Source organism: Scyliorhinus torazame, chromosome 2 (assembly GCF_047496885.1).
Source record: "Scyliorhinus torazame isolate Kashiwa2021f chromosome 2, sScyTor2.1, whole genome shotgun sequence".
Classification (NCBI taxonomy): Eukaryota; Metazoa; Chordata; class Chondrichthyes; order Carcharhiniformes; family Scyliorhinidae; genus Scyliorhinus; species Scyliorhinus torazame.
The window spans coordinates 143,129,443-143,145,610 of record NC_092708.1 but is presented as its reverse complement, the minus strand read 5'-3'; the positions used below and the strand labels follow the sequence as shown (position 1 = coordinate 143,145,610).

The window sequence follows — 16,168 nt, the reverse complement described above, 5'->3', positions numbered from 1 at the left end:
TGAGAGAAACATTTTTGTTCAATGCAAGGCATTTTAAAAATAACTGCTGATATAGGTATTAGTATGTGTAACTCTAAGTAGGTCTCTTTGAAAATGGCATTAAGTTTAATGGTTCCTGGTCACAGAAACACTGAACCTAAAAACATTTCAATTAAACTGCATGTTCTGATGCTTTGCATTCACCCCCGCCTCCCAACCCACTTTCATCCCCTAGGTTACCTACAATTTGTAGCTGAAAGATAGGACCCACATTGGGCTATCCACAATACTGATATGAAGCTGCCAACAAAAGTCCAGACTCTGCTTCCCTTCCCTGCTACAACAAATGGTTGGGTCTGTATTTGGAGTTTCCCCATGATACAGCTACGTTTGAGGACTCGGTAAGTTGTATTACAAAATGCATACTGTTGTTGGAACCCCCCCACCCCGCAAAGTACACAAATTAGTTTTATTATTCAATTGAGACTTTGGAATTCTCATGTGAGATAATGGTGTATCAAAACCCAACATTTTCATCTGAAATTCCTCTCTCTATTTCAATGGCAACATTAACCAATTTAAAATTAATGTATTCATGCTTCTGGTGAAACAGTAGACAGAGGAATTTCAGACCAATGCATTCACAACTATTGATTCCACAACACATTGCTCAGGTAATGCATTTTGGGTAACTATGCACTATACCATGTGCATTTGAGTCAAACACAATGTAAACGAAACTCAGTTCCATTTTATTGGGTTTTAAGCAATGCATTAAAACAATTCTGAATTAATTCACTACTCCTTAGAGATACTATAATGACACCGGCGTCTAATGGCAAAACTGGCTTTGATAATGAACAAAATGTATGAACATGCAACCATGCCTGACACCACATTGAATAAACAAACACTTTTCTCAAAACATAATACAATAAAATACTTCCAATGGTTCACAAAACAGCAGGGTCCTGCTTTTGTTCCAGCATTTTGTCAACTATAAAACAAAACTGCAGACTGTTTTTCAACGTGTGTACCAAATACAAAATAAAATAATGACTCGAGAGCATGTAGTTACCAAGATTAAGCAGAATTAGTTCAGGGACTGTATTTTGCTTAGAACTCTGGATTGTGGCAAACTGGAATAACCATAACATCAGCAGCATGGTGCCACGTAGCTGATCAGCTTTAAAAGTCCCAGTGTTTCCTCAGAATCTGAAGGTTATCGAAATGGAAATTCACACTGAAATGAAACAAGGTAGATGCAACAAAATGACTGCGTGCCTCATTACATGAATCTGAACAATGGAAGTAAACATTAGTTTTCTTTTTATATATACTCTTCTAGCCGGTAAAGTTTTATAAATAATTTATTTCACCATTTTCTGACCACCTCTGTCACGAAAAGAACAAATGATAGTTACGTCTTTATGGGTGGGGTTAGAATTCAGTGAGAATTAGCTTCAATATTGTGCTTTCCATAGTTTAAGATGATTAAGAAATATTGCTTTTATTAAGACTTTTAGATTTAATTGTAAACTATGTGCTCCATCTATCTAGAATATGAACAGGAGCCTCTCAGACTGCAAGACCAAGCATCATTGAACCCTGGATTTTGCAAACATTGCTGTTTGAATCACTGCTCTTGTACTCACATGTAATGCTTTACTATCTATCCCTGCTTTTAGTAAATTTGAAAAGTTTGTGCTTTTTGGGATTAGTTTTTAAAAATGAATACATGATTTCACATTTTATAAAAGTATCCTTTAGTGTAAAACTATATACGGTTTCAAATTTTGGGAATAAATGGCGAAAAGCAGTGTCTTCTATTTTTAAACACAGACACATCATAACAGCAGTCTGAAGTTGAAGCTGTGTATCTCATCACCTTGTTGATACAGATTCAAGTTAAGTCAGCATTCTATTCAGAATATATTTATTTAGTTCTTCGATAAGCTCTTATGTCTGGGCACCACACAAATGGATTACACCAGACAAGAATCTGACTTAACCATCTCTATCTTTGGAGGGCAGGGTATTAACAGATTTACAAACTAGACTGACATTAAACATTAATACAAGAGACACAAATTAACTTGGTTTCTTTCTTGCTAGTGATTTACAGTGGCAGAGGTGATAAGACTTGAAAAAGGGGCAAGCGGCTTGAAAGAAAGGATACAAGGTTTGGTTGTAAAAAGATAATGCAAACTTATCAGGTAACCTTCATCAATTTCTTATAAACAGCTTCTGGTGCAAAAGTCTAAAGGGCACATAGAACTTGGTGCTTAATAACCGTGTGAAATTATTTACAGCAAATTCAAGATGAGTGATCCAAACGATACACCGTATACAAACAGGATGTTTTTATTCAGTACCATGAATTGTAATTAATCAATAAAATAACCATAGAATCAAAAACATGCTTTTGCTCCATTGTAACGATTTGGAATCAAAGCAACTCAACTTAGTTTATAGAGATGAGAGGTCGTTCCTCTCTCTTTTGCCAAACACTTTTTTTACTGTCTTCCCCATCTCGATCAGTACTCATTTCTCCCTGTGGAGGAGTTACACTGATCTCATCGTCCTGCAAACTTCGGTCACTTTGTTCTTCTTCAACCTCAATTATCTGGTCACTTCCTATATCCAGCACGTGTCTGAAGGACAGGTCCTCAGGGGTACAGACCGTTGTCCCGCTTTCACTGCCACTCAGATCCATGTCCTCTGAGTAATGGCTCTTCGAAGGGGGTGCACTTTTGATGAAAGTCTTCTCCTTTTCAAGTTTCTTGCCAGTATGGTGCTCATTCATGTCAACTCCAGAGTCGAGGCTTGTATCGTTGCTGTGTGCCTTTTTCGGTTTCTGAACAATCATGCATGAATGTCTGATTGGAGGCACTGGCTTACCCTCCAGTGATACAAACCATGCTCTGGGATGTGGCGATGGCTTGGTTTTGGTCAGTTCTAACAGTGTCTGCTCAGATATGCCCTGCAGTTCAGTGGAAAATGGAGTCATTCCCACTGCCTCATTCAGTGTGCCAGGAACAGACACAGATTCCAGCAGGTTGTTGCTGTATATTCCCCAGTTCATGGGCAGTACAGACTTGGAATCCATGACCTGTTTTGAGTTTATATAGTCCTGTTGCCTCTGGAGAATCTGCTGTTGTCTGAGAGATTCAGTCTGTTGTTGGGAGTACAATGGCATTTTAGGAAGTGTCTGAGTGTAATTGTCCCGGGTTAGTGGCTCAGCCAAAGGGCTATAGACAATCTGCTTATTTCTGGGCAAAGTAACTGACCTGGCAACCTGGTCTGGAGTACAAAAATATTCTTGATTTTGCATGACAGCCATGGTTGGATTATAAATAGGCAATAGTTTGCTTGAAATATGGGGTAATTGGTACATTTCTTCATTGTTAATGTGCTGCATTTTATGCTGCTCTTCTATCATCTCCTTTCTCCTGGCTAGCATTTTCATATGTTTAATCTGCAGTGCATTTTTGGGTAAATCCTTCGGACTGTTGACTGCTTGCTGAGAGAGAGCTTCCCGGTGAAGATTATCACTTATTCTTTTCCGAGACCGGACTGTAAAATTTTCAACGTAAATTTTGCAGCTCTCGTTATTTTGTTTCTCTGCAGTTTTATTCACAAGTTTACAAAATTCACCCATTTCTTTTTGAGACAGTTCTCTCTTTGGACTATAGGAGACTACCTTGGGCTGTTGGGAAGCAAGCTTTTCCTCAGATTTTAAGTTTTCTTTGGTGACAGGGGGCAAGTTCATGTGAGTGGTTGAAGTGGTCTGGTCCTTCTTTGAGGTATCCAGTTTAATCTTGGTTCTTGGCTTTTTGTGTGGATGACTATATCTTCCTCTGTCAAGAAACAGAAGTTGGCTTTAATTAAAAAGAGCAAATATTTTCAATAAAAATGCTTAAAGTGCACTAGCAGAAGATTCTATAGTGATTTGAATACATACGCAAGAAAGAATTATCTGCACAGCTATGAGAAAAGAGACTGGGACTAATTGCATTGGTCTTTCAAAGAGCAGACTAGCTTGCTGGGCCTCCATCAGTGCTGTATGATTTTACAAGGATTAGCACCAAAAATCAATTTTTGTAAAAATATGCATTAGAAAATCTCTGCATTCTCTTCTTTTAAGAACACAAGAACGAAGGAGAAAATTAGGACAAGCAATTTTTGGTGCTAAAGGAAAGCTGTACTTTTGAGAAGTTATTTACTTTATTGAGTATGATGCACTCAAAAAGCAAATATTTAAAGCAAATATTCCACTCCAAACTGATGCAGTTAGTTTCATCAATAGTGGCACTTTGACCAAGATATTGTATTCACTTGCAGTTACAGAGCCCCAAGCTCCTTTCCTCAAGCAGTAATTAACAGTTCCCAGTTGAAGTTAAAAGGCAATATTTTGGTGTCCATTTCATTGGGCTGGATTTTATGGTGAGGAATGAAGCAACAGTCCTAGTCACTGCCCACAAAGATCGAGCAATCTGTCACACCAATTTCCCAACATCAGTGTGAATCTGGCACCATGTCTAGGGGATTTCCAGGCTTCCAGCAACAGGGGTATCATCAAGCAAGATAAAGGTTAAGCAAACCTTAATGTTGATGCATTCCCATTGACAGCAAACCAAAAAAAAAATCACAGAAACTGACATTTTAATTTATTATACAAGAAGTGAAATAAATGATTGCGACATACAAAGAGGATTGAGAGAGAAGCCAAAATATTATAAACTTCAAAAACAAGTAAATGGGGAATTATCATAATGGGAAATTCTGACATTCTACAAATATTATATTCCTCTTCATTTAAAAAAATAATATGGGATGTGGGCACCACTGGTTAGGCACCCATTTATTGCCCATCCCTAGTTGCCCTTAACAAGGTGGTGGTGAGCTGCCTTCTTGAACCGCTGCAGTCTTTCAGTTGTAGGTACACCCACTGTGCTGTTAGGGAGGGAGTTCCAGGTTGTTGCCCCAGTGACAGTGTAGGAATGGCGATATATTTCCAAGTCAGGTTGCTGAGTGATTTGAGAGGAACCTCCAGATGGTGGGATTCCCAGGTTTCTGCTGCTCTTGTCTTTCGAGATGGTAGTGGTCATGGGTTTGGAAGATGCTGTCTCCGGAACCTTGGGTGAGTTACTGCAGTGCATCTTGTAGATGGTACATACAGCTGCCAATGTTCGTAGGTGGTGGAGGGTTTGAATGTTTGTGGAAGGGGAAGCAATCAAACAGGCTGCTTTGTCCGGAATGGTGACGAGATTCTGGAGTGTTGTTGGAGCTGCATGCATCCAGGCAAGTGGAGTGTATTACATTACACTCCTGACTTGTGCCTTGTAGATGGTGGACAGGGTTTTGGAAGGGGGGGGGGGGTCAAGAGGGGATTCATAACCGTTGACCTGCCCTGGTAGCCACAGTGTGTCCAAAAGGTCAATGTGATGTGTTTAGTGTGCAGTGAAGAAAGTTAGCATGTTTTGTGCACATATGTGCTCCTTTGCTCATCATATTCAGCCTACCCACTGACTAACAGCAATGTGAGAAAAAGAGCCGAAACAATAAGTCTCTCCCTGTCAGTACATAGTCTTTCCATTGGTAAGTCCTCAGCTGTGCTTCCCAATGGCAGCACCGATAAACTGGATGCCTTGTGGCCCCAGGCTAGCTTCAGAAGAACTCAAAAGGAGGTTTGGGCCCGATACATTCCATTTGTAGGTCCAACAGGATATGGACATGCCCTGGCACTCATGAACCATGAGTGGCACCTGGGGGCTTTCACAGTAACTCCATTGCAGTGTTAATGTAAGCCTACATATGACAATAAAGATTATATTTTTTAAACTCCCAGCTACGGCCAGTTAGCTCCACTGCCTTGTGGATACCTTGGGAGAGTTGAAGTACAAGGAAGTGAACCCTGACAAAAAAAAAAAAAAAAAAAAAAATCAGGGGTAGAGTCCACAGGCAGACTGATGTCTCAATATATAATGTGGGATTCTGTGTTTGGAAGACAATGGCCGGGATTCTCCGTTGCCCAACACCAAAATCATATTCAGTGATCGGGTGTGAATCCCCGTTTGCGACCGAATCGAGGCTGCCATCGTTTATCGGATGCTCCGCCTCCTCTAATTCGGAGTCATCTAGGAGCGCGGCCCACGCCATTGCGACGGCGTCAGCGCGTCGCTTTGAGGCCCTCCCCCAATGCTCCGCCCCGATGGGTGCGATGGTCGTGTGTGGTCTTTGTTTTCATAAACCCGTGTCCATCGCCGCCACAGTGGGTGTTGGGGCAGGGTGAAGAGACCGTGCTGCTGGCAGGGGGGACTTCGTAAAGGGCTGGGAGGACAGGTTGGTGGTGGCGAGGGGGGTGTCCAGGGGGACACTATATGGCTGGCTGGGTCAGTGCACGGCCAGCGCCATCCTATACGCCGCGACTGCTGCATTTCGTCGCAGTGCGCATGCCCGGCCACGGACCCAGCAATTCTCCAGCCCTTTATGTCAAGATCGGCAGGAGTTTTACCCGGCCCTGCTGCTAGCCCCCCACTGGGCAGCCCCCCCCCCCCCCCCCCCCCCCCATAGCAGTCCCCTATCACCGGATTGCCTTGGTAACCACCCCCCCCACCCCTCAACCACGGGGGTGACCCAACCCGTCCACCCCAGAGTCCCCTGTAATAGGTGGACACCCTCCTCTCGACACAGCGACCCTGTAATAGGGGGAACCGCCTCCCCCACCCAGGGACCCCTGTAATTGGGGAACCCCTCCCTCCACAGAAATGTTGTCCTGATATTAATGTTAGTCATACTGCCTAGCCAGATTAAAAATGAACAGTGCCTTAAATCAATTGAACAGGCACTCTCGGCATTTGCACACAGAATGCAGAAGTGAAATAGAATATTTTGAACACCATCTACAATATCGTACACTCAAAATATGAGAAGCAAGACCAGAAAAATGCTGATTGGTTCATGGTTCAAGGTTAACATCAGTGTAATGGAACCAGTTATTAAAGTCAAGCAGTCTGCTGTCTCTAATTACAAGAGGGATCTCGGCGAGAAGACGAGCAAACAGAAGCCAGTGAATCGTGCACCTTCACAGCTCATTTATCTTCCTCTGCAGCAGATATGCCAGATTGAGGCTCCTGACCACATTAGAGTTGACCACCAAGTGTAAACCACCATCTCATGAGATGGAGGTTGCCACCACACTATTAACATTCAACAAGGTAGGGGCGACTGGGTGGCGCAGTGGTTTGCACTAATACCTCAGGGCGACGAGGACCTGGGTTAAACCCGGGTCACTGTCCGTGTGGAGTTTGTACATCCTCCCCGTGGGTCTCACCCCCACAACCCAAAGGTGTGCAGGGTAGGTGGATTGGCCACGCTAAATTGCACCTTAATTGGAAAAAAATAATTGTGTACTCTAAATTTATTTAAAAAAACATTCAACAAGATGTGACTTTTTCAAAGATTTTACAGCCCATGGATCTGTATAATAGTCTCCCAAAAAGGTTTTAAATCTTTTTTGGGTAACTATGTTATAACCTTTTTGGATCCCCCGAAGGTTGCAATTTACAATTGCATTTTCAGATGGTTCCCAGTGCAGGGCAATTGCCCAGGAAGTTTGCACTTCTGGGAAATTGCTGTGTAAACCTTACCTGTGAACTACCAAAGGAGATTCCCCAGCGATTTTTAGGGTACCCCCCAATACAACATCCTGGTGCTCAGATATTACAGCCCCATACATTGATTTGAAGAAAATGTCAATATTTTGCCTGCTTATATTTAATCTCAAAATTTGTGGGAGACCAGTCAGGAATGCGTTATGGAGTAAAGGATCTGTTAACTTTGGGACACAGGATAAATTTACTTTGCAAAAAAGTATTTGGTTTAGAAATGATTTATTTCGAATGTTTTGGATGGTCTTAGCTGCTGTGGTAGAAATGGTCATTGCCAAGAAGTGAGTTTTCAGAACAGATGGTTGGATGTGAATTGGCCTGAAGCTGTCTCAGTGAGATGGAAGCTCTTAATAAAGTATTTATTTCCACCTTTGTAGTTATACAGCATCAACCAGGCAGGGAAAACCTCAAGGAAGAGCTCTGTAATTCTAACAACATTGAGTAAACACGGTGTGGCGGAGGAATGGGGTCTACTGAGAGACCATTGCACTTGGTCCCATTCCATTAATGACACCCCCCATTCAAGAAAATCTGCAGCAATAAAGTCAGACTGTCAGTGTATTTACTTATTGCATGATCAACAATCAATCATTTATTTATATTCAACTAAGTCACATTTTGCAGCCAACTAAAAATGCAGAGATACGAAATAGCTTTTGCATCTTACAAATTTCCAGGGCACAGATGCTTATAGAGATATCTAATGGCTTTACCTGCAGTAACAGAAGAGCACAGCCACAAATCCTGCAAGAATCACTGCAGTTCCTCCTAATATAGCCACCATGAGCAGCGTATGGTAGGTAGTGATATCCTTCACAATGCGACCAATTGTACCTAGATTCAACAAGGCAGGTTTTAATAGAAATCAGTGATGTATGGAGTGTGCCTTAAAATCAGAGTCAGTTTCAAGAGCCTGCATGAAGCTAGAAAGTCTCATCTTCTCCGTATACCAAATACAGAGTAGACATGAATTTTAGGATTCCATACCTTGAAGTAAACAGTCCATCTGATTATTTAGTTTCTACAAGTAAGTATGGATTTTAATGAAGTCTATAGGCTTTTTCTAATCACATTATGTATGAGAATCACATTTATAAGAATTTATAACACTGGGAGAAGCCAATTGGCTTATCATACCAATGTTGGTTTAGTAAAGGAACTATCTATTGAATCCATTTTCCTATAACATGTTACATTTTTTTTCTTTAAAAAATATTTAGCATTATGCTTCCACCAGTTTCCGGCTCATGTTATAACAGATTTCTCATAACCTCATTCTGACCCATCTTAAATTGCTCCGGTTGCGGTCCTGACTCGCCATTCAGCGTATCCCTGTTTATCTCATCAAAATCCTTTAGAATTTTCAATCAGATTTCCTCTTGATTCTCATTGACGCATTAAATAGAATTTTGGTTTGTCGGTCTCTTCTCTGGACTAAATCTGCTCATCCCTCATTATTCCAGCAGTTCTTTATATACGAATATCTAGAGTAATTGCTTAGCAATACATTACAGAAACTGGCAAGCTTTCCCATAATTCAAGCACAATGGCACAGTGGTTAGCACTGTTGCCTCACCGTGTCAGGGACCTGGGTTCGATTTCGACCTTGGTGACTGTGTGGACTTTGCATGTTGTCCTCATGTCTGCGTGGGTTTCCTCTGTGGATTGGACATGCTAAATTGATCCTTAGCGTCTAAAAGGCTAGGTGGGGTTACTGGGATAGGTAGGGGCATGGGTCTAGGTCAGGCATTGTCAAACGCGGGGGCGGAACCCGCGGGTGGGTCGCGAAGCTGTCCGTCGTGGCGCTCCCGATCGCGCAAATCTGCGCGCAACAGCTGCAGCAGCCGGCTGTTAATAACGCTGGCTGCAAGCGGCCTTCAAAATGGCCGCGATCATGTAAAATAAATACGGCAGCACTGCGCATGCGTGCCCGATCATCGGTGCGCATGCGCAGTGCGGCCGCTCTTTTTTTTAAAAACGGTCGCAGCTTTTTGTTTTACAAGTTCGGGGGGGTTTTATTCATTTAATTTTTATTTTTTTCATATATTTTATTCATTTCATTTTTCTTTACAAGTTCGGGGGGGATTTATTTGATAAAATTTTACATGGAAAAAGTTCAGAACTTTGGACAGATGGAGACTCCATACTTTGACACCGGAAGGCTTCACCTTCATCCAACAGGTTCCATTGGAGGAGCGTGTACGAGGGCCAAAGGGACCCAAAACCATTTCCTCCATTTTTGTCAGCAGCAAACAAGGTAAGAGAAAATGGTGGGTCGCGCAGGTCATCCGGCGCGGGTCGCGCAGGTCGGCCGGGTTGGTAAAAATGGGTCCCCGGAAAAAAGGTTTGAAGAACACTGGTCTAGGTAGTGTTCTTACAGAGGGTCAATGCAAACTCAATGAGCTGAACGGCACCCTAATGTAGTGATTCTATGATCTCTGCTCGACCATTTGCAGGCATGCATTTGGTTGCCTGGTCCCTAAACCTCTACATCTTTCTTAAGTCCTATATATGCTTTTTTGTTACCAGTTCTAATATTGAGACTCGGTTCCAAATTATGTGGATGCCATTCCTGTGAAGCACCTTGCAATGTATCACAAGGTTAAAGATGCTATATAAATGCAAGCAGTTGTCACTGATGTGAAATATTCTCAAATGATGAGGCTCGATTTAGTTATACATCAGTTAATTTCCTGGCTAATGAACAAAACAAAATTATTCTCTTTCTGCAACCGCCTCTGCGTCTTTCCCGCTGTACAATTCTGTGAGTTTCTTGGTCATATTGTGTCGGACTCTCTCATTGCTCAGCCCCTGCATGCTTTGCACAACAGATGATGCTGCTCTTCCAAAAAATTGCACTGCCCTATCTATGAACATTTTAAAATGCATAATTCTTATAAAATAGAGTACAGGGTGACCCATGGCTGCACTGATAATTCAGGATGGCTGTTACTGGCAAAGCGTCAGTGTAAGCAGGTGATTTGTTTTGATCTCTGTTGTTTGGGAGTGCTGTGGGGAAACAGGACAGAAGGGAAGAAAGGATAAATAAAGTGCACAAGACACCCAGGATCAGACATGTGCAGCTGTTATTGCTGATTATATGCTGAGAATGACAGACCTTGAAGATGAATCTTTGCCAGCTCCGACAGATTGGAAACCGGGTGTGGTACACAGAGTTGGACTGGGGTCAAACTCAAAAAAGGAGGGGAGAAAATAAAAACTTATGCAGAGATAGATAATAAGAGCATGAGGGTTCATATTTTGAATTTAATCCAACATTATTTCATATTAAGAGAAGCAAAAACTAAAAATGATCAAGGACTATTTTAAATGTCCAAGTTGATCATCTAAATCAATTGAAAGGTTGTAAACAGGAACAAATTGTTTGTAATTATCATATAACTAAAGGTTAAGTGATGGCAGCATAGACAAAAATAGAACAGTAATAAAATCTTTTGCCTGTTGGCCATAGCCCCCTTTTTCCTTCAGAATGAAAATGAACAAATGTTTTGGCAGACTTTAATTATTTTAGAAAGTTGTTTACTGCAGAATTATCAAATGGAATTTGAAAATTTGTTTTATATATTAAGGACAAGGCCTTGATCCCCATTATCCTAGAACCTTATTTAATGCAGATACCTGTTAGTGAAGAAACCTGACAGAGAGCAGCATTTTCAATGTCTGCAGGATGAGGTCTGCAGCAGGCTAGCTTTGAAAACAGTGCTGCAGGATAGTATGTCAGTCTTCCAACGCCCCACTGCAATTAATGTGAGGAGGAAGAGAGGGGTGGGGACGGGGTTCTGGAAACCCATCCGCTGCCAATTAGCTGCCCATTAAGCTTATTAGAAAGCTTGCTAACAGTAAATGTTCAAAACAGTGAGCTTGAACTGTGAATTGTCTGGTGCACATTTGTGAATTTGCTGCCAAATTGCAATGTTTAAGAAAAATGGTTGTTCAACCCGGAGGTGTTCGAACACAATGTTACCATCACATGAGCAGAGCAGATAAAGTACCTGGTGATTGGCCGTTTGGCAATTGGTATGCACCCAGAGGCTGCTGGCACTTTGCTCTCCTGCCTGCTCCAATCTGTAAGTAAACGCTGTTATTCATGGCTGTTGTCTGCCTTTGAGCATTCCACTTCAAATCTGTTTTTGATTGCAGGCAGCAGCACCACCACTAATTGGGCACCAAGCTGGTCATAGCCTAATTAGGAGCTTTGCACATTAGTGTGTCGGTGAAGCAGATGCAATACGGGGTCAGGTTCCCGTAATGATCTGAGCGTGGGGTCACGATTCTCGCACTGGAAATCTAGCCCAGAATTTCGGTCTTTCTGCATGCATCCAGCCCCAGTGGTGGTTCATTGGTAAAAATGTAGGATAAGTAGCTCAAAACTATAATAACTGCATAATTAAATTAATTATTTGAAGGGCAATCTTGTGAAGAAAAAAAGATGCAACAAACTGCGGTTACTATTTCAGTTGAGGTTAATCGTTCAAAGAGGCTGTCTTCATGCACACTGGGTAATGTTAGTGTTATGATTATGCATCTTATTTAAATTAATTGCTAATGTCATCAGTAAGTGTTGTGACATCATTAATTGTTACCCGTGTATATTCATATTTCTATTCTGTGACTGTTATTTTGGTATTTAGCTAGTTGCTCTGTTTTTGAGTCCATACTGTATTTTAATCTACGTTATTTTTATATATTGAAGATGATGATCGACTTTCACCACATTACTTCAACTAACTTTTTGTGGTCAAGTTGTCACATCTTTTTGGCGATGAGGATAAAAACATTTGTGTTTCAGCAAGTTCAATGTTAAGTTTTGCTATTTATACCGACGAAAGACAAGTTAGCAGCCCCATGACTGCATTTGGGTCAGTCAGTGAGTTTGTGGAAGAGATGAGAACTGGACCGAATATATGGAAAGGTTGGAGCATGTTGTTTTTGGCAAATGGAATCGCAGACGCGGCTAGAAAGCTCTCAATTCTCCTGTGTGCGTGTGGGGCAAAGACTTACAAGCTAGTGAGAAATTTAGCTACATGATGAGTGTGGAAATATTACACCAGGCTTTCAGGATCCAGACTGCTAATGTGCAGAGCCAGCAAGTTAGATACCAGTGTGAGTGATGGTATGGAGCACCATTCAGAAGTCACAATTCAAAACTTGTAAGCCAATTAGAGGGGGGGGGGGGGGGGGGGGGGGGGGGGGGGGGGGGGGGGAGCGGTACCAGAAAGTGCAGATACACGTGGCGCACTCCCTCTTCTCTGTTCTCTTTCCATTGTTCTCTTCCTTATGCCCTACTGGGGTTTTGTTGGTTTTGTTTGTATTTGAGGAATTGTACTAACCAGGTTTTTGCAATAAACTCAATCTCAAACTACTACCGAACCCCATCTCTTATTAGAAAATAAGAGATCCTACACCATGGAAACCAGGGGGGCATTTCATTTGCAGATTTAATTACACTTGTTCAGAATCATCACGATCCTAAGCCCTCAGTAACTGTACGTTTCAAATTCCAGTCATTTTCTGATGGTGGGACAGCCTGCAGCCAACCTTGTTGCTGAATTGTGCCAGCTCTCCGAGTTTGGGACAGTTTTGGAAGACGTGCTTCGGCACAGACTAGCTTGTAGCATTAACGAGGATAGCATTCAGCAGCATTTGCTGGGAGAAGAAGCCACAATTACTTTTAAGAAGGCTCTAGAAATTTCTCAGGGCATATGGCCGCCAATAATCCAAAAGATATTCAGAAGACTAATGGTCGCATGCAGGCAGGTGCACTGCATCAAGTAAAGAAAGAAGCTACAAATAAAAAGGTGAAGACAGTGGGATATTTTAGGTATTGAAAGTCACACTATGTGAATCATTGTAAGTATATGGGTGCTAGTCACCAGTGCAACAAGAAGGGGCATTTAACAAAGCAGTGCTAAGAGAAAGTCGAAGGCTCAGCAGGGAACGTAAAATGCAAGGAAGCCTCAGTTGACGGTGCATTACTTTGAAAGCTCAGGCCAGGCAGAGGAGTCAACATGTCTACTATAAGTGATGAGTATGCAGGGCATATTTATCCATCAGTGCAGGTCAATGGATAGAAAATTAAGATGGGAAGTTGACACAGGAGTCTCTGCATCTGTAATCAGTGAGGAGATCTTCAAGAAGATTTGAGGCTCCAAGCAGGCACCAACCCTTTTTTGGGCCGGATTCAACTTTTGGATGTACACTGGCAAGACTATACCGTTGCTTAGAGCAGTAGAGGTGGACATTGCATAAATCTGTCTAGATGCAAGAGCATGGCTCTTGGTAGTAAAAGGTAGTCTACTAGGGCATGACTGGCTCAGGAAAATTCAGTTGAACTGGGGCGAGATAAAAGCATACAAAATATCAGAGGACATCATTCAGAAATATCTTCAGATTTTCAAAGACAAACTGGGTACATTGCGGAGCAATGTTTGTACATCCTCAGGCTACTCCTCATTTTTTCCAAAGAGAGGACAGTGCCATACGCCATAAAAGGCAAAGTGGAAGAGGAGTTCGAGCAGCTACAAAGGATAGGAATCATTGAGCCCATTCAGTATCGATGTTGGGCAACTCCAATTGTGCCTGACCTTAAACGTGATGGTATTGTACGCTTACGTGGGGATTACAAATGCACCATTAATCAGGTTTCCAAGTTGGATGCTTACCCATTGCCGTGGGTAGAAGATGTGTTTTCAACCCTTGAAAGAGGCAAGTCATTTTCAAAACTGGGCATGAGCTAAGCCAATCAACAAGTCTTGATGGTGGATGATTCGCAGCAGCATGTGACCAACAGCATGCATAAAGGGTTGTTCAAGTATAACAGTTTGTTTTTGGCGTATCCATCAGTCCGGTGATCTTCCAAAGGATGATGGACAACCTGTTACAAGATATTCCGCATGTTGCACTCTACTTAGATGACATTTGAATTTCAGGCAAGACAGAGGAGGAGCATCTCAGCAACCTGGATGGAGTTTAAAAAAGGTTTTCAGAGGCGGGACTGCATCTGAAGCAGAGAAAGTGCATTTTTCAGGCACTGAGCGCGGGTTATCTAGGCTACCGAATCACTGCACAGGGCCGATCTCCTGTGAAATGTAAAGATCAAGCGATTAAGGAAGCCATGAATATGGCCGAGCTCAGGCCATTTATAGATTTGATGAACTATTATGGAAAGTTTTTGTTCGACCCGTCTACAAGTGTTTGCTCCATTGTACTTACTTCTGCACATAGAAACAAAATGGAAGTGGGAGTGTGCACAGATGAAGGCTTTCAAAGATGTGGAAGGGTTGCTGCAATCGGAATATCTGCTAGTCCATTTTTATTGAGACAGGGAACTTATTCTGTTGTGCGATGTCTCGGCGTTAGATGTGCGGCGGTACTTTCTCATGGAATGGAGGACGGGGTCCAAGAAACCCATTGGTTTTGCATCTAGAACACTGACGAAGGCCGAACAGGGATATTTGCAGTTTGGCAAATAAGGTCTAGCTATTGCTTCTGTGGTAAGAATATTCCCTCAGTACCCCTATGTTCTTTCACTCACCATATGTACAGACCACAAGTCATTGATTAGCCTTTTCAGTGAGTCAAAACATATTCCTCCCTTGGCCTCACAAGAGCATTGGGCGCTTACATTGTCAGTGTATCAGTACAAGATCGTGTACAGGGCAGGGAAGGACAAATGCAAACGCGGACGCGTTACATTGCCTCCCTTTATGAGATTTGCCAACCCAGGTATGATGTCCTCCTGAGATGATATTCTTACTAGAGACTTGCCCAATCGCTAGTGAGCACTAAACGAATTAAGCAGTGGATGGACAGAGATCCTATTCTGTCACAAGTGTTCAAAAAAATATTTTTATTCTCCTTTTTCACATTTCTCCCAAATTTACAATTAATAATCAGAACGAATGCAATGTCAATCCCCATATCGATAACAACAATCCCATCCTCCCACCAAATCCCCAAACATTAGTCCGCATGTTAACATAAACAAATAACAAAAAGGAATTAGGAATTACCCAGTCACCATTAACACACACAGTCCCCCTCCCTCCAACTCTCCCAACCCCCCCCTCCCAACCGAATGTTCGATGTAATCCAATTCTCGAAAGTGCATAATAAATAACATCCATGCATTGTAGAACCCCTCCATCCTTCCCTTCAGTTCAAATTTGACTTCTCAAGAGTTAAGAATTCCAGCAGGTCCCCCCGCCACGCCAGGGTGGAGAGGTTGATCTCCATCCCAACTTCGATCCGCCTTCAGGCGATCAACGAGACAAAGGCTACAACATCTGCCTGCGCACCCGTTTCTCCAACCCCGGCTGGTCCGATACCCCGAATATGACCTCCCGAGGGCCCGGGTCCAGTTTCACGAGCACCACTTTAGAGATGACCTAAAAATCTCCTTCCAGTAATCCTCCAGTTTTGGACAGGAACGTGGTTTCCCTCCCCCCGCAACGTTCACACACATCTTCTACCCCCTCAAAGAGCCAGCTCACGCT

At 42.4% G+C, this 16,168-nt stretch overlaps 1 protein-coding gene across 2 annotated transcripts in view; it reads right to left on the bottom strand.

Moving 5' to 3' along the window:
• Positions 1-710: 710 nt before the first annotated feature.
• Positions 711-16,168, bottom strand: part of fam171b (family with sequence similarity 171 member B) — a 105,297-nt gene continuing 89,839 nt past the window's right edge. For both annotated transcript variants that reach the window (XM_072477793.1, XM_072477802.1), the window contains 2 exons: positions 8,366-8,486; positions 711-3,839 (listed from right to left, as the gene is read on the bottom strand). In XM_072477793.1, coding sequence (XP_072333894.1) covers positions 2,444-3,839; positions 8,366-8,486 — 1,517 coding nt within the window. In that variant the 3' untranslated portion in view covers positions 711-2,443. The remainder of the gene's footprint in view (positions 3,840-8,365; positions 8,487-16,168) is intronic.